The sequence below is a fragment of the Pieris brassicae genome, chromosome 2, assembly GCF_905147105.1.
Source record: "Pieris brassicae chromosome 2, ilPieBrab1.1, whole genome shotgun sequence".
NCBI classification, from domain to species: domain Eukaryota; kingdom Metazoa; phylum Arthropoda; class Insecta; order Lepidoptera; family Pieridae; genus Pieris; species Pieris brassicae.
Window position 1 is genome coordinate 15,265,553 of NC_059666.1, and position 24,837 is coordinate 15,290,389.

The 24,837-nt window shown below is 30.4% G+C and overlaps 2 protein-coding genes across 4 annotated transcripts in view; one reads left to right on the top strand and one right to left on the bottom strand.

Moving 5' to 3' along the window:
• LOC123720043 (probable beta-hexosaminidase fdl) overlaps positions 1-5,129 on the bottom strand; it is a 17,609-nt gene extending 12,480 nt beyond the window's left edge. The window contains exon 1 of the mRNA XM_045676481.1: positions 5,041-5,129. Within this exon, the coding sequence (XP_045532437.1) occupies positions 5,041-5,073 (33 nt within the window). The 5' untranslated portion in view covers positions 5,074-5,129. The remainder of the gene's footprint in view (positions 1-5,040) is intronic.
• Positions 4,151-23,204, top strand: LOC123720044 (GTP cyclohydrolase 1). Of its 3 annotated transcripts, XM_045676483.1 has the most exons (7): positions 11,321-11,398; positions 17,470-17,724; positions 19,803-19,910; positions 20,161-20,262; positions 20,752-20,917; positions 21,596-21,712; positions 22,111-23,204. In XM_045676483.1, exons 2-7 carry the CDS (start codon positions 17,487-17,489, stop codon positions 22,238-22,240), a joined length of 861 nt encoding a protein of 286 aa, XP_045532439.1. In that variant the 5' UTR covers positions 11,321-11,398; positions 17,470-17,486; the 3' UTR covers positions 22,241-23,204. The 3 variants fall into 3 exon arrangements, with proteins under 3 accessions (XP_045532440.1, XP_045532439.1, XP_045532438.1); XM_045676484.1 differs by lacking the exons at positions 11,321-11,398; positions 17,470-17,724 and adding an exon at positions 4,151-4,440; XM_045676482.1 differs by lacking the exon at positions 11,321-11,398 and having other exon boundaries at positions 17,383-17,724.
• Positions 23,205-24,837: the final 1,633 nt, after the last annotated feature.

A 24,837-nucleotide genomic window follows, 5' to 3' on the forward strand; every position in this document is an offset into this window, starting at 1 on the left:
GCTTGATGAGATAAAACTTCTTATTGTTGTAATTTAATTTATTTAATAAACATAATATTCTGACTTCAAATAACTATTATATATTCCACGTATATATTTAATGTAAAATAAAGTTATTTATCGGACATAATTTTTTTAATTTGCACAAAATATTTATTTATTATACCTACATAACTGGTTTTTATATAGTAAATTAATTCAATACTAGACAATTTTGATAATCATTATAATGTTTCTACTGTAATAACCGGTATCAGGTGATAATCTTTAGAAATATTTGTATATTTAAATATCCAGACTTAATTATTAGTATTATTAAATAGACTAACAAACCATTATAAAATGACAATGACTGCGTCTGTCCAATTCTCATTTAATTAATTAATCTTCTAGAAAAATATAGAGTATGTGGTTGCGTGAATGATATTTTGAAATAATCATTACAGTTGCAGATAGTTTAATTTAATACAGGTCCCAAGTAACTTCTATATTAATAATATATTTGTATCAATTGTCTTGTTTCGGAGGCCATGAATCAGTTTACGTTGCTGCGAGTACTAGTATTTTTAATTTTTAATTTAAGCAAAACGTGATACTTTATATATTTTTTGTCGTTAAAGTTTGTCGTTAGTTTATACAATTTTTATGATCCAGGATTGAAGAACTGTTGGCGGAATGACACATTATCAAAGATTTGTTATTATCGTAATAAATGTGGCGGATAATGTTTTTAAAGTGATATAGATTTTTACTGTTTAATAGCCAGGTATCATTTAAATAAATTCTGTGACTTATGCAAACGCGATTTTTTTTAAATTTGAATGTTCTAATTATAATATACTCGTGTAAACCGAAGACCAAGAACATTATTTGGCTATTGGCTGAAATTATTTTAAATTTTTATAGTGGTGTCTGGAAAGCTAAGCCATTATTTTAAACAACAATTTTTTTTAAAAAAAATTAATATTTGTCTTATGCTGTATTATCCCCATTTATTCATTTCAAGCGAAAGTCAAAGCCGAAAATGTTTTTTTTGGTTTTGTAGTTTAGGAGTACACCATTAATAAGGAACAGTATATACTGTTTCCGTCATAAAACCATCACTGCTATTTCCTCAAGTAAGCGTGGAGAACTCTCCGACTGACAACTATCAGTACAAGGCGGACAGAGTCCGAAAAGTTTTCTATGTTAAGAACATGTTAACTTATCGTAAGATTAGGAAACGATCAGTTCCCCTATTATGTAAATATCAGATATCGAATTCACCTGCGAACCTTAAAGAACAGTTTGGTGAAGTAAGAAAGAGTGGAAATCCGTCTGTGTTCAATTAAGAATTGGCCTACAGGTCTACAATTTATCAGCATTACAAAGCTCACCTAAAACATCTGAATTTGAATATTATTTGAATTGAAAAAAAAACTAAAATAAATTTTTCAGTAACACAAAATCTATATTAATATATATGACCTCAAGCAAAAAAATATTCGCCACTTGTAAACAGCTAAACCGATTATGATGTAAACTAGAGCGTGTTATCAGTCAATAATAATGACCTCTCTCGCCCCAAAGCATAACGTTATGTAACCAGTAATCAAAAGATCTCGGTCAAGATTTTATTTCAATGTCACTTAATATACCTTTCGCGAACACGCCTTTCAATTCAATTGTACGTCTTTTATAAGGATGGTATCCTAGATTATAGTTCCCGAAAAATATTTTTTCTACTTAAAGTACATGCAAATCTTCCTCAGGAGCCAAATTTGTCCAAAATAGCCAATTTGTTGAAACTTAAATATGTTATAAAACCTTTTTTAAATACATTCGATTTTTGAACGACAACTGTATTTTATCGTTGTTACGAATATATTTAATCTCTGGCGACAATTTTGACTTGACAGATTAAACAAAAATCTGTTTCAATTGTTTAATTATTATTAGCATGTTTTTTTTCACATTCATAAACCATTTATTGTGTATAAACTCACTAATATGAAATGTAATTAAGTTATTGGTTAGGGTATTGATATTAAAGATAATTGAAATAAAGATGAAAAATCTATATGACCAACATACCAAACGCAGCCGATAATGACCTTAAAGTAAGAATAAAATTTAAATAGGGTTTCTACGAGGATATGGTATTTTCTTAGAACAGGACAATTCTTCAAACTGAAAGTAATTCTTTGTCAATCGATCTCAACCAAGGACTTTTAGGCGTGTTGATTTAAAAGAAGTTATTATGCAAAAACCTTGATTATAAATCACTATTACGCTGAATAAATTTTGAATTTTGTTTCCTAGTATAGAAAACCTAGACACCTAAATAATTAAAAAAAGTAAGTATTTGAAAAGTCCTGTCGTATAAAAAAATTGAAGATAAATTTTTGCTACTAATCGCACGAAACATATCGAAAAACTAGTCTTCATGGATCAGATAAAGATTAAAATGTTGGGCAGAAGACGAGATTAGATCTACTGTATATTTATTATGTCAAACACGTGACATAAGATGTCATTGCCTATAATGATTTGTATTTTCTTCATATCGAAATTTTTTCCGCACTTCCGTGATTAAAAATAACGTACTCTAAGTTTTACTATGCAATTTAAAGTTAGTCCTAACTGGTATAAGATGGAAATAAATTCTATGCTTGTGTTAAGTAGTCGATTGGTGCGTTGTCGGCCCATCCAAAAACAATTATTTTGGCAACCACATTGGAAAAAAACTTAAATTAAATATTTTTTTCTTATTTATATATTTACGCTTCGTTGCTAGATTAAATAATAAGGAGGTCAACGGGCAGCCATTCTCTTCCAGAAACCCATTGTATAACCCATAACTGCATAATATATACCATAACTTAGACATAAAGAATGGACAATTATATCATATGTAAACCACTGGAAAACGCACATGAATTACGACGATTTCAGTTTAGTTAGTACGAATGTTAGGGTAACGATGTGGACAGGTAACGCTTCTACAGAGAAGAAGTAAAACTGTGACAGTTGTAATTCAAATACACAGAAGAATTACTTTGTATCGGGCCTTTTATATTATACAATATAGATCATGAATCCATAAGACTGATAAGTCTCATCGCAGCGTAATGTTTTTTAGAACTTTAAAAATTATTGTTGCTATTTTAGTCAACATGAATAAAAAGACTTTATATTTTAAAGAGATTTTGTCTTAAACCTGATCGATATTATTCTTGACTTTTAACTTTATAAATACAAAAAATATTTTTCTTTTGATTGCACTTTAATTACGTCTAAATATTAAATTTATTTATTCATTTACCGGTGCATTCTAGCCGTTGATCCAATTTATGATTTCGTCTTTACGTTCGTGCTAATTCACAACACAAACTTTGTGGTTTTCGGCGCAATTGGCAGAAGTATCATCTTCGATTTATACAAATAGCAGGTAGCAACAAATTTTGTTGGCCGATAATAATTGTTTTCATTCATCTGTAGCGTGACAAATCTCACCTAATAAATGAACCCGTTCATACATTAATTATCAGCGTTTGGACGGCTATACTAATGAAAAAAAATACACATTGATTTGATAATCACGCTTAGTTCTTTATAGTCGTTAAATGTATATGGAAATACTAATACAGGATAATTTTTATCGATCGAATACTAATTTAATTTTTATAGTTGTCGTATGTATAGTATATCATATTTCTTGAGTGCTTAGTTTACATCTGTCACTTTACATATATATCTCCGATTTCATACATATTTTAAGCATCATTAAGCTGTGGAATACGCTCAAACAATAAGGTTTTTTAAATCGATTTTTTTAGAATTATTTGTTAGTAGGAATCAATACATAATGTACATGTACATTATTTTTGTACACTGTACACTCGCACTTGAAAATAAGTAAGTTTTATTTATCTCAAATTAATAATATAAAAAATTAGATCCAAAACATTATTAATCTACTGACCCCAGACCCTCAAAATCGATGTACGATAAACATTACAAGAAATTGTAACAATTATTGTGCAATATTAAACAATTTGGAGTTAATTTTTTTTAACCTTTAATTACAGTTTTATTAACTCTAATCTTCAAATAATTAGAGAATTGGTATAGAACAGTATTGTGTCTATATAAATGCTGTGTAACACAATTACACGCACTTCTCGGCAGTCGGTGGTCAGATACACATCTTTTTTTCTACTGTCAACTCTTTTTAATAACGCTAACCTTGACCGTATCTTGCCTGCTCCAATAAGGCTCCAATAACTTACCATTGCTATTGGAAGTGCATGTAGAAGTGACGTAAAAAAGCGCGCGAACTTTATCTTGTCAAATTTATTTTTTAAATTTCGATAATGAAGGAGCTAGTGGTTTCAACCAGCCAGTGCGTAGAAAAGAACGGAGCTACTATTGTTGCCAAGAATGGGAAAAACAAAGACAGTAAGTACATATTTAATATACTTTACTTAGATATGCATGTCATAGCGCTGCGTGCGTATTTATGATGATACATAAGTTCATTTTGAATTGGTTTTAGGGAGTTTACCTTAACTTATAAATAAAATGGGTATTATATAATGATGTTTTCTTCCTGTAATATTTGAAAATGTTAAAGTTTTGCTCATTGGCTTATTTGAACTGGCATATAAGGTATATTATTTTAAGGAATCTAAACGAAGCCTTAATTATATGTTTATGATGGTCTTCATTGGAATATATTACATTTTTATCACCTAGTATCAAACCATATCTTATTAACCATAGAGCACAGAGACAAATTTTATTCGTTTTCCTATAACCTTGTAATAATGCATAATTGGATTTCTAGTAACGTAGTATTGAATTATTGAACGTGGGAATAACGCAGTTAAGAATTTATGTATGTCAAAGTTGTATTAGAAACTACGGTCTTTGTATCGCATAAGTACAGAAGTGTATAATGAGATCTCACATTTTTAAATATTTTTTTGTGTGTAGTCGTGTATTTCTATTATCGCGAACTTCCTTTTGCCTTAATATATATATTTTTACTTAGCCTACCTTTAACATACCAGCATATGGAACATTTTGCATGGAGACTGTTAGATTTTTCGAAATAATTCCTAAGTACTAAATAAAACAATTTTTTCTTTCCATAAAAACCTTCCTCAGAGATCGACCAAAAAATACTTGAATCCATCCATCCGTGTCCATCCGTCTTCGAGTTTGGCACCTAGAAACATATTTTTCGATTATTTTTAATTTATATGAGATCAGTCATATCAGGAAAAGGTTGTTACTATCGTTATATTTAACGACTTTATATATATCTAATGATTTATTTAAAGGTTGGGTTAATAGTAATAACTTCTTTATTTAGCATTAGGTACATCCAGTATATAATAGTTTTAGTTAAAGAAAGTGAGTCGGCGTTAGTTGAAATACTGAACTATTTCCGTACCAATTCGACTTAGAGTCCTTCACAATTTTAGCGTAAGAATTTTAAACAGGCTGGCAACGCTCTTTCGAGCCTTCTGGCAATGTGAGTGTCCGTGGGCGTATCACTTAATACCAGATGAGCTTCTTACCCGTTTTCCTCCTATTACATTAAAACAAATAGTATTGCTTAGTAAGAATTGAATTAAGAAATATAATAGTTTAAACAGAGAACAAACATTCGAGCTCTAAATGCGAAATTCATTTAATTCGCAGAAGCGTTATTTGTTTGAAAATTTTCCGTTTTACGGGGTCCAATGTAGGGGATTCATTCAAAAGGATTAAATAAAAAATCACGATATTATTATATTCATAGCATTTAGTCGTGGTCATAATATGAATATGAATACTAGTCGTTGACATAACGAATGACGTTCAGCTTCGCAAACCCAGCCCACCTCCTTTCTCTTAAACGCTTGATCACTTGGTGTTGCGTAGAAATGTCTCTCCGCATCTTCTACCGCATTAATCATGGAGAGTGTTTGGAGGAGTTGTTCTGATAAACACTTGCAGCTGAGTTATATCATCAGAATACAGAAGTATTTCCGATCCAATTCGACTTAAGGCTTCAAGAAAAGAGCATACCAATTCTTAAAAGGCCAACACACACACACACGCACGTGCACACACCTCTGGCATTGAGAGTGTCACGCAGGTAACATCAGATGAGGCTCCTGCACGTTTGCCCCATGTTCAAATAAAAAAATGCGTGGTTTAAAAAAGTAAAGGGCGTCTTATGTCACTGGACATATTTTCACACTACTCGCGTGTATGTTTCACTTACTATTTTAACCAACTACTTGAACGCCACTGGAAGGTTTCTGCTTTAAAATAGTGAAATGCGTCACTAACTGAAATAAGAGCGTAGGCGAGACGACGGGCTCCCACCCGCCTATGAATATAGAAAAGATAAGGTCCCGCACCACAAGTCAATTTAAAAAAAAAAACAACATAGGTTCCAAATTCGTTATATATTTTTTGACTTAAGTAACTTATTTAGACATTTACTGATAGGAATCAAACATTTTCACTACAAGACTTACTAGAATGAGGTTTCGTCACATCCGATAAGGGCTAAGTAATATATTACTTCTATATTCGATCTGACTCTAAACAAGGCTCTGGACCGTGGTGAGTTTTTACCATTGAGGCCTGAACGGCTGCAAGCTTGGATGTATGTGGATCGATTGAATATACGATTTTGGGATCTGTTTAAAGTACAAAGAAGGGTAAATGAACAACTTGATTTTCTATCGGTTTAACAAGACTTTCTTTGCAATATTTTTATGGTATTCATTCAACACTAGTAACGCACGTATTTCTATACCTCGTGAATGAGTTAACATTTAGTTGAAATAATTAAAAAAAATACCTAACTTCAAATATCTATAAACTGAAAAAATCAACAATATAATTTTGAGTTTGGTTAATAGCTTAGCATAGCTTTTACTCATTAAAAGAAAACACGTTATAATAATACATAACTTCAATCAATTTACGAATATAATTCCCTTCAGAAATGCGTACGAACCAAGGTTGATGAAATTTCGACTGTTCATAAGTTCATTTAAATCAAGTGATAATGCTGATATGACTTTTAGTTACCGAGATATTTGTGATCAAACTTACATACACATTTAGGAAACATGCTTCAAAGCCTACATTTATTAATTTACTCAAATACGAATATCAACTGGTAAACTGGTAAATTTCTTTTTGTGAAATCAGCTAAAAATAATTTTGGAAATCTATCTATAGATAAAAAAATCCAGATGCAGTTGATTCAGAATGATTTGTATAGCATTTTGTGGAAAGAAATTTATCCGATTTCGCAGGCTAGTTTGACCCAAAATATTATATTACTAAGCAGAATCTAATACGTTTGTTATAGCATGACTGGCGTGGTTTTACGCAATTTCACTTTTTGCTATGCGTTTGTCGGGACCACTTTGGCCTAGTGGTTTTAATGTGTGACTGTCATCACTGGGGTGACACGAACCCCGGCTGTGCATGAATGGACTTTCTGTCTATGTGCGTATGTTACACTCACTCGGTGAAGATAAACATCGAGAGGAAATCGGACATGCCTTAGACCCAAAAGTTGACTTTTAGAAATGATCAAGGAGAAGATCTGAGGCCAAGTTCTACAACGTTGTAGGGCCATATATAAGCGTGTGTCGGATGTAAAAAAAAACCTCTTACGATTTCCATCATATCCATCAGTTCTTAAAAAACACATTTCGTCTTCGATTATTTTATACATAGACATTACTGTAATCTAATAATTTTCTTAAACCGGAATTGTTCTTTGCGCAATGTCATTTATCAAAGTGTAACTCATTAGATAGGACCTCGTTAAAGAATTTATACATGTAAATGACTTATATCCGGCACATGACACGTAATTTGCAAGTAATATTACCAATACATTATTATAATTATGGTTTTATTTACGAAAGTGCCATTAAAATCATAACTGTATTGAAACTCGCACTTTTGTACTGATTTAAATCATTTTTGACTCCTTGTCAACTGTCTTCAGTGAACTTTGAAGTTTCAGTTACAATTGAGTAGCAGAAATTGATAATAGATTTTATGGACAATACTAAGTTTCTAACTTAATATTGACTCAATTGAAATCACTTTTGAAGTAACGAAGGCAAGATAGCCTTGCTTTAGAAAGTCGTTCCTTCGTTTAGGGTGATTAAAAAATGAAATGCAGAGTGTAACCTAAAAAAAATTGAAATTCAAATTCTATAGTTTTTCAAATTCGATAGTATTGCTCATATAAAGATAATGTAGCATTACAATTAGATTTTATAAATATTTGGCTTATTTAAGAACGACCTTCTCTTGGTGTAATTAGCCGGGACTCTATTAATAGGCTATAGAAATTAAACAATAGACAATGATTTGCAACTTCTTGGTCGCTTAGATGTGTACACGGTCTGGTTGGCTATCATCAAATGCCTAATTATAGTATAAGGACAAAATCAGTTTTAACACTGAGGTCATGCGTGCGAAACCCTGCGTCGGTAAATAGTGCTGTGTTTCATAAGAATTGTGGTTATAAAAATTTTATTGGCTTGCTAATTTTAAATAAAGAACATTGAATCTCTTAATATCATTGAACTTATAATGGGAAGATTCAGTGTAGACATTATTTTTATATTCCTACGACCCGATCTGTGGTGTCAGTGCAGAGTGGGAAAAGCCAAAAGAGTTTATTTTATGACCTACTTTCCTTTTGTAAAAGATTTGTTTATAATACATATTCTACAGCTATATTTTTTGATAAAGTACTCTGTTGTGTACTATTTAAGATCTAAATTTAAAGACAGATATTACTGTAAATACATAGAGACTAATTCTTTGGATTCTTGACAGTATCTGGTAATAAATAGGAATAATATATAACATATAATCTTCTTTCCTAGGATACAAAAGGAATACGAATCGTGTTAGTTTTTGTGTGACTCATTCGTACTCAAGTGGTTAAAAGCTTAAGGCTTCGTAGGAGTTAAAAGGGAACTTGAGATGTAATTTAATACGCATCTTAGGATTAAATTCAGAGCACTTTTACCCAACATTAAATCTTACTAGTACTTCGTAATGAAACAGATGATTTTTTAATTTACCGAGTATGTGTTTATGATAAAAAAAATATATTGATTACTACGAAAATGTCGACAATCAGAGATCCTAAGTTCGATTACATAATAAATAATATCGGAGTAAGAGGAAAATTTATTGAATAATAACAACACAGATTGTAGGTCGTAATACATATAAGTAAATATTTTGGGGTTTTTACAGAGATCTTAAAAAGCAAAGCAAAAAGCACTCTCCTGCATTAAAGACGTATATCTTATTTCGTTTTCTTTACGTTTTCTTTTTCTTTTTTTCTACCAATAGTGTAGTTATCCGTCAAAAAATAACAATAAACTTAATGTTAGTTTATTAATTATATTATTAATACTTTACTCATTGTATCCCACATTACTTAGTTTCCATGAAACATATGACTATCACAACTATGTTTTTAAATTATATTTTAAGTTATAAAAGCGTTACGATTGGTTTTTGTTTTAACCAAAGTTTATTCAACTGTTCATTAGCTATGTATTTAATCTAAATATACGAAACTGGTATGCGTCTGGGCTTACCTCAGAATTATCCCAGGTATTCCCCAGCAACATATGTGCGGTGCAGTGCGACTTAAGTGAAGACGGGGATTTATAAACACCATATTACTCAATTTCTTGGTCAAGGTTTAATGTCCAAACTTAATTAAAACGAAGGTCCTGTGTAACCATTAAAAAATAATAACAGTTAAATATGGATTTATAAGAGTTAAAATTGATACAACGATACTAACGCAAGACCTCGAAATACTAATTTTATTGAAGTAATTGGTTTAAATAACTACACATTTTTAATTCCGGTAATATTATAATTAACAATTCAGCAATATTATATAATTACTTTCATTAAGAAACAATAAACAAAACACTGCGCTGTTTAATAGACCGTGCTTTGAAAATATGTAGCGATAAATTTTTTGCATTGTTTTTTTGCGATTATACGTTAACACAAAACAATTAAGTAAAAACACACAGGTTAAGTGTTTAGGTTACACCGGTTACCTATTTGTTAATTACACGCAATATCTGTTGTTTATTACAATACTCCGACTTAAATTAAAATGAACTTTAAAAAAAGAGATCTGTTTTAAATAGTGATTAAAAAATAATATAACGTAAAATAGAGGTTTTAAGGTCCAATGGATGTTGGTGTGGAAATTAAATTAACAATATATCGTTTTGCGTTCATTTAGTCTCTAATCGTACACACCCAGAAATAAATACTGATAAAAGCTTTTTTCTTAACTTTTTTAGTTAAAAGTCCCATCAATGTTACACCCAAGATTGCAATTTATACAGGTTACCTGAATAATTTAAAATTTGGTAAATTAGAAAAAAAATAATAAGATATAAAATTATGTTAAAAAAATATTAGTCTCGAAGCTTTTCCTGTTAAAATTTATGTAACCAGTGAATGGAATCTATTTAAATATATCAAAATCTTTATGTAAAACATAACAACATAACGTAACATTATTAATGATTTAGTTAAAATGAATAATGCCGTTGATAGATATATTTGTCGTAAACACTATTTCCGAGATTATATTTTTAACGATTTATTAGCACTTGTATATTTACGAATAATTTTCTAAACGGAATTTACAAACATGATTCACGCATTTCGCACTTGGTAGAGGTAAATCCCGCGCAAACAGTTCTCATTTTGTTACGTCAAACAAATAATTAATTAACACAAAAACTTTACTTCATGAGAATTATATAATGTAATATTAAAACATTTTGATAAGTATTTTTTTAAATAATACTTTTGAGTTCGTATTTTCATTTGTATTCAAAATAGTAAAGCTTAGAAATTGGACTAACGCGCTCATAGACATATTCTCTAGTGAGAGAAAGTAAGAGAGAGTGATAATTTTATCACAGAATACATTAGGATCGAGGAAAATACTTATTGTTTTAAATAAGCAGGATTATTGAGTAAATTATCGTTCGCATTCAACAAAGTCTTGAAGGAAAATCAAAATATTAATTATATACCAGGAACGTTTATAAAAAAAACCTAGTTGATTAGTTACTTCCAAGTAACTTTAGTAGTATAGAGGTCAAATGAAGAAAATATATCTAAAAAAACGCGCGAAACTCAACAGGTCACCTACGTCACGATATCGATTTCCCAGGCATTTGGCGCAGTCGTACAAACTACAAAAATGATCTGTGCCCAACTTTATCCACAGTCAGCCATAAGCAAGGAACGCGAACACGCGTTTCCAAACGCAACTTTTTATTTAATTCATTTTTATAACGGCTCGTAGCTCGTAAGTAGTTTATATAATCTGTGTGGATTGCGCGCCAATTTCTTATGTGTCAGTGACTTGTGCCACAGCGTGAGTTAACGTCAAAACTTTATGAAAATACAAAACTTCTTAAACATTCCATAAATTAAACACAATTAAAATTATTTTTTAACTGAACGTCTGTATCAAAACACCTATTTTTATTTAAAATTCGTTTTAACTAAGCAACTAAAAGCCTACATTTTATTCCTTCCACGCAATACCAGACGCATTACATTTTTATAATTTTTTATGGATTTTGACAGTTTAGTTACTTCCTCTTCAAATTAAATATAATTTAAACGAAAAAAGCTTTCGTTTTAATAATTTCGTGTCATAAATTGATTGATCAATTTTGCTTCCGCCTTTGTTATTACGTATTGTTATGAAATAAGTTATCGTACATCAATTAACACATCATAGTCTTATATTATTGATTATATATTTTATTATATTATGGAACAATAATTATTTATAGGCTTATAACTAAACAGGGCATTGCGTCACATTATAACATTGTGGATAGCCAATCCAATTTTTGCATTCAAATGCTTTTTAAAAGCTTAATTTTATCAAAATCATTTAGTAAATCCGTAAAGGAGCAGAGGCTTATCTTAGCTCCAAGATTATTTATTGGAAAAACAAATCAATTTTAATGCATTATATACAGAGAAAAATGTAATCATGATATACTCACCTAGCGAATTAGTTTAACTTCAGTCTTGTCACAGTGCAGCGTACAGTCAAAATCGTTTACGACGACATCGTTTAGAACAACATACCGGTTATATTGACTAAAATCAAAGGTCCTGGCTGAATTCTATATATTAGGTACTTAAGTCATATGTAGGTAAGACATCGGCTGTTACGACTATCGGTTTTTACGACCAAATATGAGTAGTCCCTTCGACGTCGTTATAACAAATTTTGACTATAAATTTTGACAGGATCAAGCTTTAAATCAAGGTTCTATTTGATGTTTAATTAAGAATTTTATTTATAACATCTTATATATTTGAGATAGAAATTAGTTTGTATATAGAAGTTCTATACAATTTTCTATATCATAATTTGTTTTGTAGTTTTGTATTTTGAATATTTTTGACGATATCAGGATTTTAACTTAATTTTCAATCGAGAATTCCCGGCTCTAAGCCTATATTCTAACAGGCTATATACTTTTTCTATTCATAATAAACACTTATTCGTAGGGGAGACCGGGAATAAGATCGCAACTTTTAAGCCGATATTGTCAGCGTTTTTTAACGTTTTCCATCGTCACTAAAGCGTTCTTTTCGCCACCGTTGACCCTGTACCAATCAACCCGGTCCCATACATAATGTAGGTATAATATGAAGGATACCGGTATGACTTGGGTAGAATTGAGAGTCAAGACTTTTTGATTGACCCAATTAACAACGTTTGACTATTCTTAATTGAGGTGGGTTGGGACTATGAGGTATGTGGTTTGGGACTGGATCCCACCAACCAACACCAACAATTGTACACTCGGACAATTATTGCGAAGTAATCAAAATATCTAAGACAATAAAAAGATATTAAGACTTTCCATACATTTTTGAAAAGGTTTATTCCATACGTTGCGTTGTATTACATAAAAACGTACTATGTACATAAATCTGAGTTTTTAATAGGAATGCCATTTAAATAGTTCGTGTTTGCGGCCATTTTGGTTTCAAAGTTAAAGTTACTAAGGACAAAACATTCACTTTTAAACAAGGACATTTTATGAATTAAAACAGTTATGTACTTAAAAACACTGCAACTACTTAGGATATAGAGTATTTAATGTTTTGTTCGATTTGTAAAGTTCTTAGTAACCTACACTATTTGACTAGGATCGGATTTCATCTACTTCTGTGATCATTTGGTTCAAAGACATGCTGGTTCCTTAACAATATTCGATTACGAACATTGTTAGCAAATGTGCTCATATAAAGTAAAAACCGTTAGTAAAAAAATGATTTACACTCACGCCCTCGACAGATATATCTTTAAAAAAATCAATGGCTACAATCCCGGAATACGAATATTACAGATCCCGGTATATTTATTTGAATTCATTATATATCACTTTTGACAATTTATGTTATGATGAACGCGTAACTAGTATATAGGATCCTTCAATGTGCGTGAGAACAACAGGTTTCTGTTCAATTAGCAACAAGCTATTAACGTTTTTCCTATAATTTAGTTTATTTCCTTTAGTACATCATATATTTGCAAATAAATGTTGGCATATTATGCATATTACGTATTACAGAAAAATATTGTTAATAAATAACAATATTATTGTTTGGTTACATTATGTTTCGTACCTAGTTTTAACGTTTAAATGTAAATACTTATTCAATAAATAACAATATCTTTCAATTGAATTGAATTCACTTAAATTAAAGTTGATAATAATGGTCTGATCCTTAAGTTTTTTTCTTAGTATCAAGAATTTACAAATAAACGTAACCAAATAAAAAAATTTCAGTTGAAGTTATACATATAAATCTACTTTTCATTAGTTTTCGATTTTTATTTCAAATGTTTTGTATTTTAAACATCACGATGTAAGGTCAACAACCGATCATTCTTTTCTGGTATCCAAATGTGTTTCGAAAGGTCATCAAGGTCATCATCTCTTTTATCCTTATTCATAAACAAAATAACTAGCTATAGTTACTCAATAGAAACATCAACAAGTAATAATCAGAATAAAAAGAAATCGAAAGTGATTTTAGCTGAGAAGTTTTAAACGATTTCTGAATACAAATCTATGATTTAAAATTCTGAATGTCGAGTCGAGTTTAAGTGGAATAAATGCAGTACTCTTTCTAATTTAGAAAGGGATAAAAAATAACCAGCCATCTACTTAAACGTTGGGTATATTTCTCTAGAGATCCCGAATGTGAGTTCGACAGAAAGTTCCTGGAAAGTATTTTATTGTAGCTTTTAGTATGTAGAAGCATTCCTGTACAGGTAGTATATATTATAATTTATAATAATATTTTTATTGGTTGACGTGCATAATAATAATATTTATTTAAAGCCTTTCATATTTCATAATGTTCAACACTTCGCTGACTAGGACTCTTGTAAAGTTCTTGAATTAATTGTTATGTACTTGCAATATTTCTTAACCTCGTTTTTATAACACCACCTTGTGATTTTGTTGAGTTCTAGTATGATTTGCAAGTTCATTATACATCATAGATTATTAAACAGGCATACATAAATATATAATAAATCAATGGCTACAAAGCGTTGGAATTGAGGGGGATTTTGTTTAAAAATTATGTTTAAAGAACTTTATTTCTCATTACAAAATTATATTTAATTTCCATGACAAACTAAATATTATGTATATACGAGCAATATATACATCCCACGTAAAAATTAAGCAAGCCTGCATAATAATTAAAGACTAAAGAGTTGAAAATAATATTGTTACTAACTACGCAATTACGATTATGTTATTATATATAATTAATTGTATAATTTAAGATTATTATAAAGTTTGGACGTTTGAACACTACTAACAAAAAACTAAAAGAATCCTGATGACATATAGCAAACGGTTAACAAATAATATTAGTGCAGTGTGCATTTTCATCATAATAAATAAATAGATAGTAAAACGATAAAGGCGGTGCGCGGCTTTCGAACTAACGTAAACGATTGCGTACAGGGATAACGTTGATACTTTTCACGAATTTTCACAATTTGCCTGTAATACGATCAATGCTTTTGTAAATAATACCTTTACTCAATCACACAAGTTGTAACTCACAAATGTTGTTTAGGTGGTTTTCTTAAACCTCTGAGTCTTTTGAAAATAGCACAGTATTTAGCCCTATTTTATTCGTATTACAATTATTATTAGAGTTAAATGCCAAATCCGCTTTTCTTGACGTAAAAGATTTGACTCAGTCAAGTAAAACTCAGTGAAGTTCCAGAATCTAAACATTATTTCGCATCGAGGTTATAACCGACTTCAAAAAATCGTAGGAGTAGGTTATCATTTCAACATGTATTTTTTGCTACCCATCTTATTGCCTGTTACAGTCATGCTTACTGAGTGTTACCTATTCATATCAAGCTTTTTACCTACTGGTTACCAATAAATTGTAACGTTTTTAGCATTTGCCAATTTTTGTTTTGCCGCGAATACCACCGATTCAAATATTGAATATGATCATTTGTTTAAAATCTCCATTTTTTTTTAATTTTATGACATGGTAATCTCGAATAATACCATAAACATTATCGTCACAAATGTAAACGCTTAATAAAGATAACAGATACGACACCAAAATTTGAATAATCGAATATTTTTACATGTATTATTATACCATTAAATTTTTAAATTATCTTAATTCCACTTAGCCATAATGCCATATGCAAATTACGTGTCTGTATAGTATATATCACCATTATTTCGTAACACTGTAATTCCCTGTTCCAGTCAACTCACAATCTTTCAATTTCAATACTACATTGACTTTGTATTACATTGTCAATATGTTTTAGTTTTAATACCTAAGTTAACTTGACCCAGATACCCTTGAGGTCAAAAACTTCACGCTTAACATTCCTCTCTTGATACTTAATATACTAGTTTATACTTGCGTCGTTGGTATATAAATTACTAATACAATATGAAAATGTAAAAATATTTGTCCTTAATCGACTGTCCGGATACAAAATCGAATAAATAAATAATTACATTATTTTAATAATATTAAACACACTAAAAATTTGTATTAATAATGTATTTTTTCTATGTAGCTTTTATTAACCATCATTAACCCTCAAACCATTAGAATTCTTAAATAATTGGTCAGTAAATAATTAAACTTAAAAAGCTTCAACAACTGGCAATTAACATTTATTTACTAATGTATCGAATTTATATCCCTTTATATAATAACTTAAACCGTTTTAATCGACGTTTGTAAAATGTGTTTACATTGAATTAAATATTTCCTCTCGTCCGGGAACCGGTTTTGTAACAAATCGGTAATTAATTCAGTTATTTTCGATAACATAAAATTATGATCATCGGACTTTTTGTTTAATGTAAAACTACAATTAGAACAAAGATTTGCATAAATTATGCAATTAAAAATCCATCAGCTTCTTATTATAATTAATTTAAATACTTGCATATTTATAAAGAACAATAATGTTGTGAAAAGTGATACAATACATATTTGTGGACACTGTTTCCGAACCAACTTTGATCCCCGTTTACTTTTTGGAGTTCATTATTACAAAGAATTTGAATTGTTGCCGGTTGATAAAAGAAGTATAAGATTCGTGTCGATACCTCCGTTGTCTTTATCGACCTATCAACTATAATTTATAAATTTCTTACATTCTGTATAATCCTTTCTCGAGTAAAACGCAATAACATAAGTGCGGAATCGATCGACCTATTATGTCAATATATAATAGATAAGGGTACAAAGACTGGACCCCTCACTGACATGTGTATGATTCCATAATTATATCGGCTAATTAATTGTTTAAGTAACATTTACATAAAATTTCTACAGTTTACAACAATTATCGCGATTTAATTTAATACTTTTAACATTCTTTATTATTATAAATGCGAATAAAAAGATCAAGAGTCTCAAACAATAAATATCTGTGTAATATTTGATTTGAAATAAATTTATTCTAAAAGCATTCAAATCTATAGAAAATAAACATGCAAGGGAAGTGATTTTAAAAACATTACAACACAGTTGCAATTAGAAATGGTCTGTCAATTGATGAAATTTAGAGAAATGTCAGATGCTTATAATTGATTTATGTCCGATTTTCGGTTCCATTAACACTTTATCTATACAATAAATAACATAGTAATTGAAACTCGGAAGCAAATTTAAGGCTATCAACATATTGGCGAAACATGTCCCAAGATAACCTTAGTGGATAGGCCAATGGACATAATCACTTCAAAAGAAACGCGGCGCAATCCACACGTATATAACATACTCGAAAAATAAATTAACATATTGTTCACATTGTAGACTTTGTATGTACTAAAATGACGACCGTTAACGGAAAAGACACCAACGACGTACCACCATCGTCTCTAATTCGAAGAATTAGTTCGCGAACAATAAAAACCGAGGATAAAGAAAACGGTGATGTTTGTAAGGGATCATTTGTTAGTAAATACAAGAAGGTACCGGAGGCACTTAAAAATTTTCATTTAAATGATCCTGAAGAAAATTTGGAGGTTCCTGGAACACCGGCGACGCCACGAACATCGACTACACCTGGTTCGTTATTCTGCTTATTCTTATTATATATTTAACTACATTTTATTTTAACACTAGTTTAATGCATTGTTGAAAAATGTTTTTGGTCATATGTTCTTTAACTTAGGCGGATACGTACAGTGTTGAAGTTGATCTAATCTTGAAGTCTTCCAAAAATACCGAAGGAATGATAACCTCTATCATTGACGTGAAAGTTTTTATAATTTTAATTTGTAATTATAAGCAAAAGATAAAAGATTTATGTTTTCCTTGCAGAATTATAAAAGGGTGCAAGCTACTTATCGCTTCTCAATATATAACTAAGAGTATTTTACTTATAACTCTGATAAGTAAATAAGTATTTCTGAAATATGATATCAAGATTTATATTTATTACGATAAGAAAAAATACATTACAATAATATGTTGAGTTAAAAAAATTAAATTATATATACTATATACAGATATTAGGTTAATTTTCTTGGACCGTGGTTCGCTACGATCATGTTGTCAGCATAAAGAAGAAAAATCTAGACTACATTTTACTCTTAGTTGATTTAGTACACGGTCTTAGATATGTAAAGAGTGTATCATTAAAAGTGTGTACGTGTATATTCTACGAGTAATTTATTTTTATTACTTCATTCAAAGACAATTGTTATGTATCGGTGGAAATTACTCAAGTGTGGTTCAATAAACATTTTGTATATGCTACAGTCATCTTTAAATTTTTTACGCCGTATTACACGTTGAATTTATTAACAATATAAAGCTAATTTTATACAGTTGAAATTTGTATATTTCGATGAACAGGATAGTCTCGGAAACTACTACTCGTAGTATGAATTAGAAAAATATTTTTTGTCATTTGTTGCCAAAAATTTTATTATTTAAATTTGAGTATGTGTTATTACCAATTGGATATTAATACACAAATATGTTTTAATTACAAGTATTTAACTTTTGAGGAATGACAATTGAAATCAATGTAAATGTTGTAGTTTTCAAATAAATCTGCAACAAATTATGTTCAAGTACTACGCGTTTATCATGAGCAAGGCAGGTGAAACCGTAGTATTATATATAGGCGAATTATATGTCTAAACAACAACTTATATTTATTTATTGTTTTGCGATTTTTGTTTTTTTCATTTATTTTAATATGTAAATTGCGTCTGTCATCACTCAAAAGTGTTTTGTAAGCCAGTGATTATAAAAAGCCAATGACGCTACAACCTTTCAGTTCTGGGCCTCAGATTTCTGTATCTGTTTTGTGATCATTTGTTTTTTCTAAGAGGCACGACTGACACGTTCTGTGTCACATGTCTGACACATGCCGTCGACTATTGCTCAATGGTATGCCAGTTTCCTCACGATCTTTTCCTTCACCATACGATAGCGAGTGTTTTCGCATAGTCAGTTTTTTTTTTCATTTCACTGGTGCACGGGGCTGAAACCTATGACCTCAGGGATGAGAATTGCTTATTGAAGCCACTAGACTAACTTAACTGATTGGTCACCCCTTGTTTTTGAAAGGCTCAAGACAATATATTTCATAAAATTAATTAATATTTGATAGTGTGGGTTTGTATTTCATACAAATTAAAAGGATAAGCATTTCATTATTCAGTTTCCTGCTGCATAAACACCAATTCGTAATGTATTACATTTTATTAAGCCAGTAACAATTTTCTCGCCTGATATTAATTTACAGCAAATATACATTAAGACGTAATCAATGTTAGTATTCTCCGTGATTGAATATTTGAACGCGTATTCCGTTTATATTATTTAACGAATATATTCGCCCAGTTCTGCCATTAGCCATTAGTTATTTACGCGAAGTTGAGCACTGGTACACTTGGGCTCAGATTTTAGTGCCAAAATCAACCCACAATAATCTATTTATGCTATTCTCTTATTGCAAGGCGTCATTGGTTTATAAGATTTGCTATGGTTTGGTCTCATAATTGCATTGTGTACAACAAACTACGGATCGTCGTTGGTTGTCATTTGTTTTATGATCGGTGAAATAGAATATTAGGAGACACTTTATAGACTGTGTTGTGTTCATTAAAAATTATGTCAAATTGTTCCAGGTCACGAAAAGTGCACATTTCACCATGATTTGGAGCTGGACCACCGACCGCCCACCCGGGAGGCTCTCCTCCCCGACATGGCTAACTCCTACAGGCTCTTACTCACGGGTAATTTGATATATATATTATAATATTGTATTTTACGAGAAAGGTAAATTATACTTAATCTTCTTTTACTGATATTAAAGCAATTTTTTACATTATTTACTTGAAGTTACAAGTGATTTACGGCAGCGAGATGTGGAACGACGAGTATAATAAATTCGCTAAAATTACATAAGTTGTATTGATACCTATGTTATATATATCTTTAAAATAACTATTTTAGTGCCTTTATTATAATAATAATAATTTACAGGGCTGGGAGAAGACCCAGAAAGAGATGGTCTTCTCAAGACTCCTGAAAGAGCTGCCAAAGCCATGTTATTCTTCACTAAAGGATACGACCAAAGTTTAGAAGGTATGAGTAACTTGTTTTACAAAAAAAATTCAGTATTAAAAAAAAGTAAAAGTAGCAATACTGAATTGTGACGTTTAAAAATGATTTTTTAAGCAGCATTTTTCAATGATGATGAAAAAGATTATTCTTAAACAAATAGTAAATTAATATATTAGGACTTTCTAATTTTCTAGGTCTTTGATCAATACGTATTGTGCTAAATGCGACTTGAGTATGTCAACAATTGGCACATCTCTGATCGAACAACCACATAAAACTAGAGAAGTGGTTTTTATTAATATAAATAACACAGTTATTACTCTAAAATAATATGAATCAGCTCCCACTCAATGATTTGTCATTACCTATATTACATAGTAACGAAAACATAACCTAGAAAATCGTAACGTATCGGATAATGTAACATTCCAGCGGGTTTTTTTTTTTTATACAAACCTTTCCTCTATAGAAAAATAAAACAGTTACTATGTATTCATTGCACGATTTCAGAGGTGTTAAACAATGCCATCTTCGACGAAGACACAGACGAGATGGTTGTAGTAAAGGACATTGAGATGTTCTCTATGTGTGAACATCATTTGGTGCCCTTCTACGGAAAAGTCTCTATCGGATACCTGCCGCAGGGCAAGATTCTTGGACTTAGCAAGCTAGCAAGGTGAGTTATTAAGATTCTTAGAAAAAAACTCTAGAAGGCTTCATAGCTTTTCCTAAAAAAATCTAAAACGTAAAAATAAACAAAAAAAATAGAATTATGTGTTGATTTCTTTGTAATGTTTGTTAACTTTTGTTATTAGGAATATTTTATATAAGGAATATAAAGTAAACATACTTTCTTTAACACTTTTTAGTGACGTCGTTTTAGAAATCTCTCTGTACAGCTTCTGAGTTACTGAAATCTGTGGTTAAATTTATATGTATTAAATGTCAGAAGTATCTGTATAGTATATGTATTAGTCAGCTGCACTAGATAACTAAATACATGAGAGGGTGAGATGTAAAAACCTAATAACCCTATCCTAACTAACCTAACCCTAAAAGTCCAACAGATGTACCTTAACACAAATACAGTGTATAACTCAAAGTTATCGGGCAGGCTCACCACGATAATTAAGGGCTTGAAGAAGACTTCGCTGTGAGCGAAAGCAATATTCAAATCTCATTTATTGTTGTTGTTAAAACAACATCTTAAATACTAATTACAAATATACAGACATACGTCATATTATTCTTGTGAACTGTTAAAATTAGAACAACCACGTGAGCAGTATCAGCAGTTGCTCAATGTTCAAATGAAATCTGAATACTCCACTCACATAAAACGTGTTATCCACAGAATTGTGGAGATCTACTCCAGACGGCTTCAAGTACAGGAGCGTCTTACTAAACAGATAGCGAAGGCCGTCACTCAAGCAGTGAGACCTGCTGGTGTAGCAGTCGTCATCGAAGGAGTGTAAGTAGTCTAATATAAATTCATATTGGTCGGATTGGTCCAGGTTGGGTCCTAGAACTCGTAGCGTATATTATAGTTTGATTTAGACATTTTTTAAATATGTGGTTCAATTGAAGTTTCCAACACAATAACATTATGGAATTTTGCTGTGTTCAGCTAACCAATGCTAGCCTATCGAAGTAACTGATTTTAACATAATAATTATTATTTCGTTATCTGTCGCTATTTTATTTTTAGTATTCCTATATATGTTATATGTTATATCGAATATCAACCCTATAATTTAACAAATGTCACTCGTACTGAAATCAAGCCCCACTAGGTATGAAAAACAAACTACACATTAAAAAATCATGTACAATAACTGCTTTAATTAATTTCGTTATATTGTCTTTCAGGCACATGTGCATGGTGATGCGTGGTGTCCAGAAAATAAACAGTAAGACAGTGACCTCAACGATGTTGGGCGTGTTCCGTGACGACCCTAAGACTCGTGAGGAGTTCCTCAACCTTGTTCACTCCAAGTGAGCGGGACGTTGCCTTTTTCTATTTCTTTATTACCTTAGTCCTTTAGTCTGAACGACAAAATCAAATCGTTCTATAATTCCATCTTGAAGATGCCTAAAATTATTTTAATTTGAACTTCATTTTGTTGTGTATTTGAATAGATTCCGTTTGGATTGTCGTTTGTCTTGACGTGTTTACATTCATAAAGTATATAGATTGCCGAATTAGTATAGTGGTTTTACGGACACAGTCGTTGAGTTTTCGTTTTCTTTTCTTTTATTACCTTGGAAGTTATTTTCATTAGAAATCATATCTCATATCGGTTTCTAGATAATTTTAATAGTTAATGAAAATTCGTTCGAATGAACATTCGTAAAAAAATAATTCTAATATAGTTTTTCTGTTTCATTTGCTCAAGTGTTGCTGTGAATTGATTATTCTAAATTGTTGTTATACGCAACAGTCCTTTGTTTTTTTTTTTGTTTTTGGATCAAGTTTAAATAAGTGTTGCCCTTTTTAAGCTGCTTATTTTCTTTTATATTTACTTAAAAATAGTAAAATTTGTTAAAAACATTACTCAGATTTTGTTAGCTGATTGAGGGCACATACGACAATAATTCCTAAATAATCGATGCCAAATTATATGATCGACGCAGTTTTGTGGCTAGATACGATTTTACGATTAGGAAATTAAAACTGCCTTCAGTAATATAAGTTAGTTAATTTTTTTAATTGTTTAAGAGACACCGCTTGGCTATGGCACATTATATGTAAATGCTCCATATATATTTTGAAAATTACGATTTAAAATTGCCCAAAATCGTATTTTTCAAATCTGTGTAAAATACAACTTTGCTTTCTTTGTAAAAATCTCAAGCTGTTAATGGCTGACGCTTGACATTTTTACATAATATTATTTTAAAAATAAAATCTATGATAAACCCATGACGTTGCCTTAAAATGAATATACGAATTTTTATATGTTGAATTATATGAAAATGTATAATTGAGATATTTTTATTTTATAAATAAAGTTTTTTTTAGTTATTATTTGTATTTATTTCTATATTAAAATAAACCTGAGCATCTTACGCGCCAATATTTTGTTGTCGGCAATAAATCAAGCCGATGCAAATCCAATTACAAAGTTATATATATATATATTTCTTAGTAAAAGGTCAAAGATAGACAGATAATATCTAATATTGATAATAATATTTTCATCATTACACATCGGTAAGTTCAAATGTTTATACCCGGTTTTAAATAATCAACAAAACGTTATCATGATAACCTTTACTATTATTGACACTATAACTCCAAAAGCTTGTTAATCTGTGCTATGCCTTAAAGGCATATAAAATTGATTTACTAATAAAAGTAAATGTTGTTTATTTTTAATTTTCAGAAATTCCAATGAAATCAAAAGTCTTCATGGTATTATTGCTGGTGGGTCGAGTTATTGCCGCTCCCACCTTTAAAGCAGAGGTTAGTATACTAACAAAAACGGAATTTATACTCGAAAAGAGACGTAATTTATAAAGGGGACCATAATCGTGAAGATATTTATCCTTTTACGACTGGACGGCTTCAATGCAATGCAATGATAACTCAATTGAATCTAAGCCCTCTTTGTCGAAACCGATATTATGGAAATGGAACACATTAGTGTTCTATTATATTATAAATGATAAAATGCAAAAAGTTTTTAGAAAACGGAAAACGTCTTCCACTCATCATGCCACTACGGCGTATTTTGTGGTTATTTAACTAAATATGAATATTAAAATAAAATCATAAATGGCTTTACATTTTAACTGAAGATAATATTGTGTTTGACCTTAAAGAAAGTGCCCCTGTAAGTATACCCCTGATAATAATGTAAAGACGGCACAGGATGTAAAATATAGTCCCTGCCAGAATCCACTTAAGAGACTGTAATAAAACCGCTACCAACTGCTTTAATTAATTATCATGCGTAAAATCCAGTGTTAACGGCGTGTAGGCTGAAGGAAACAATAATAGCTTCGTAGCGTTAGGGAATGAAGAGATGCTCCATCTTGCACATGACAGACGCTTCACAAGACTGATGGCTCCAGTAATTCAAAAGCCCCAAAGAAAAAGAATAAAGAAATCCGCAATTTTTACAATTGAACGGTGTACATTCATTCAAATAGAACAAGTATGTTTTGAGGTTGTAATAAAGAAAATGATGGCATCCTAAATGCTTTTTGCATGAAACCTACGGTAATACAATACTGTGAATACTCTAAGGGAATTTATGAATACGATATCATTAATTTAAGCTAGGATGACATTTTTGAGGAAATACCTAAAAGTGTACTAACTAGCTATGAAATTCACTCTGACATTATTCAAAGGTCATGAGTCAGATAAACTTAATAAATTCACACAACAACATAAAATATGTTAATAATAATATATAATCATATATTAAGTTAAAAGTTTATTATTTAAAAATTTACTTCCGCATGCTAACTTATTCTGCTTTTTATAATTTGAGATATTGGGATAAATTGTTAAAGATGAAATGTCTAATGGAAATTTTACAAGTGCAATGCATGTACTATTAAACAAATATAATACGAGCAATCTAA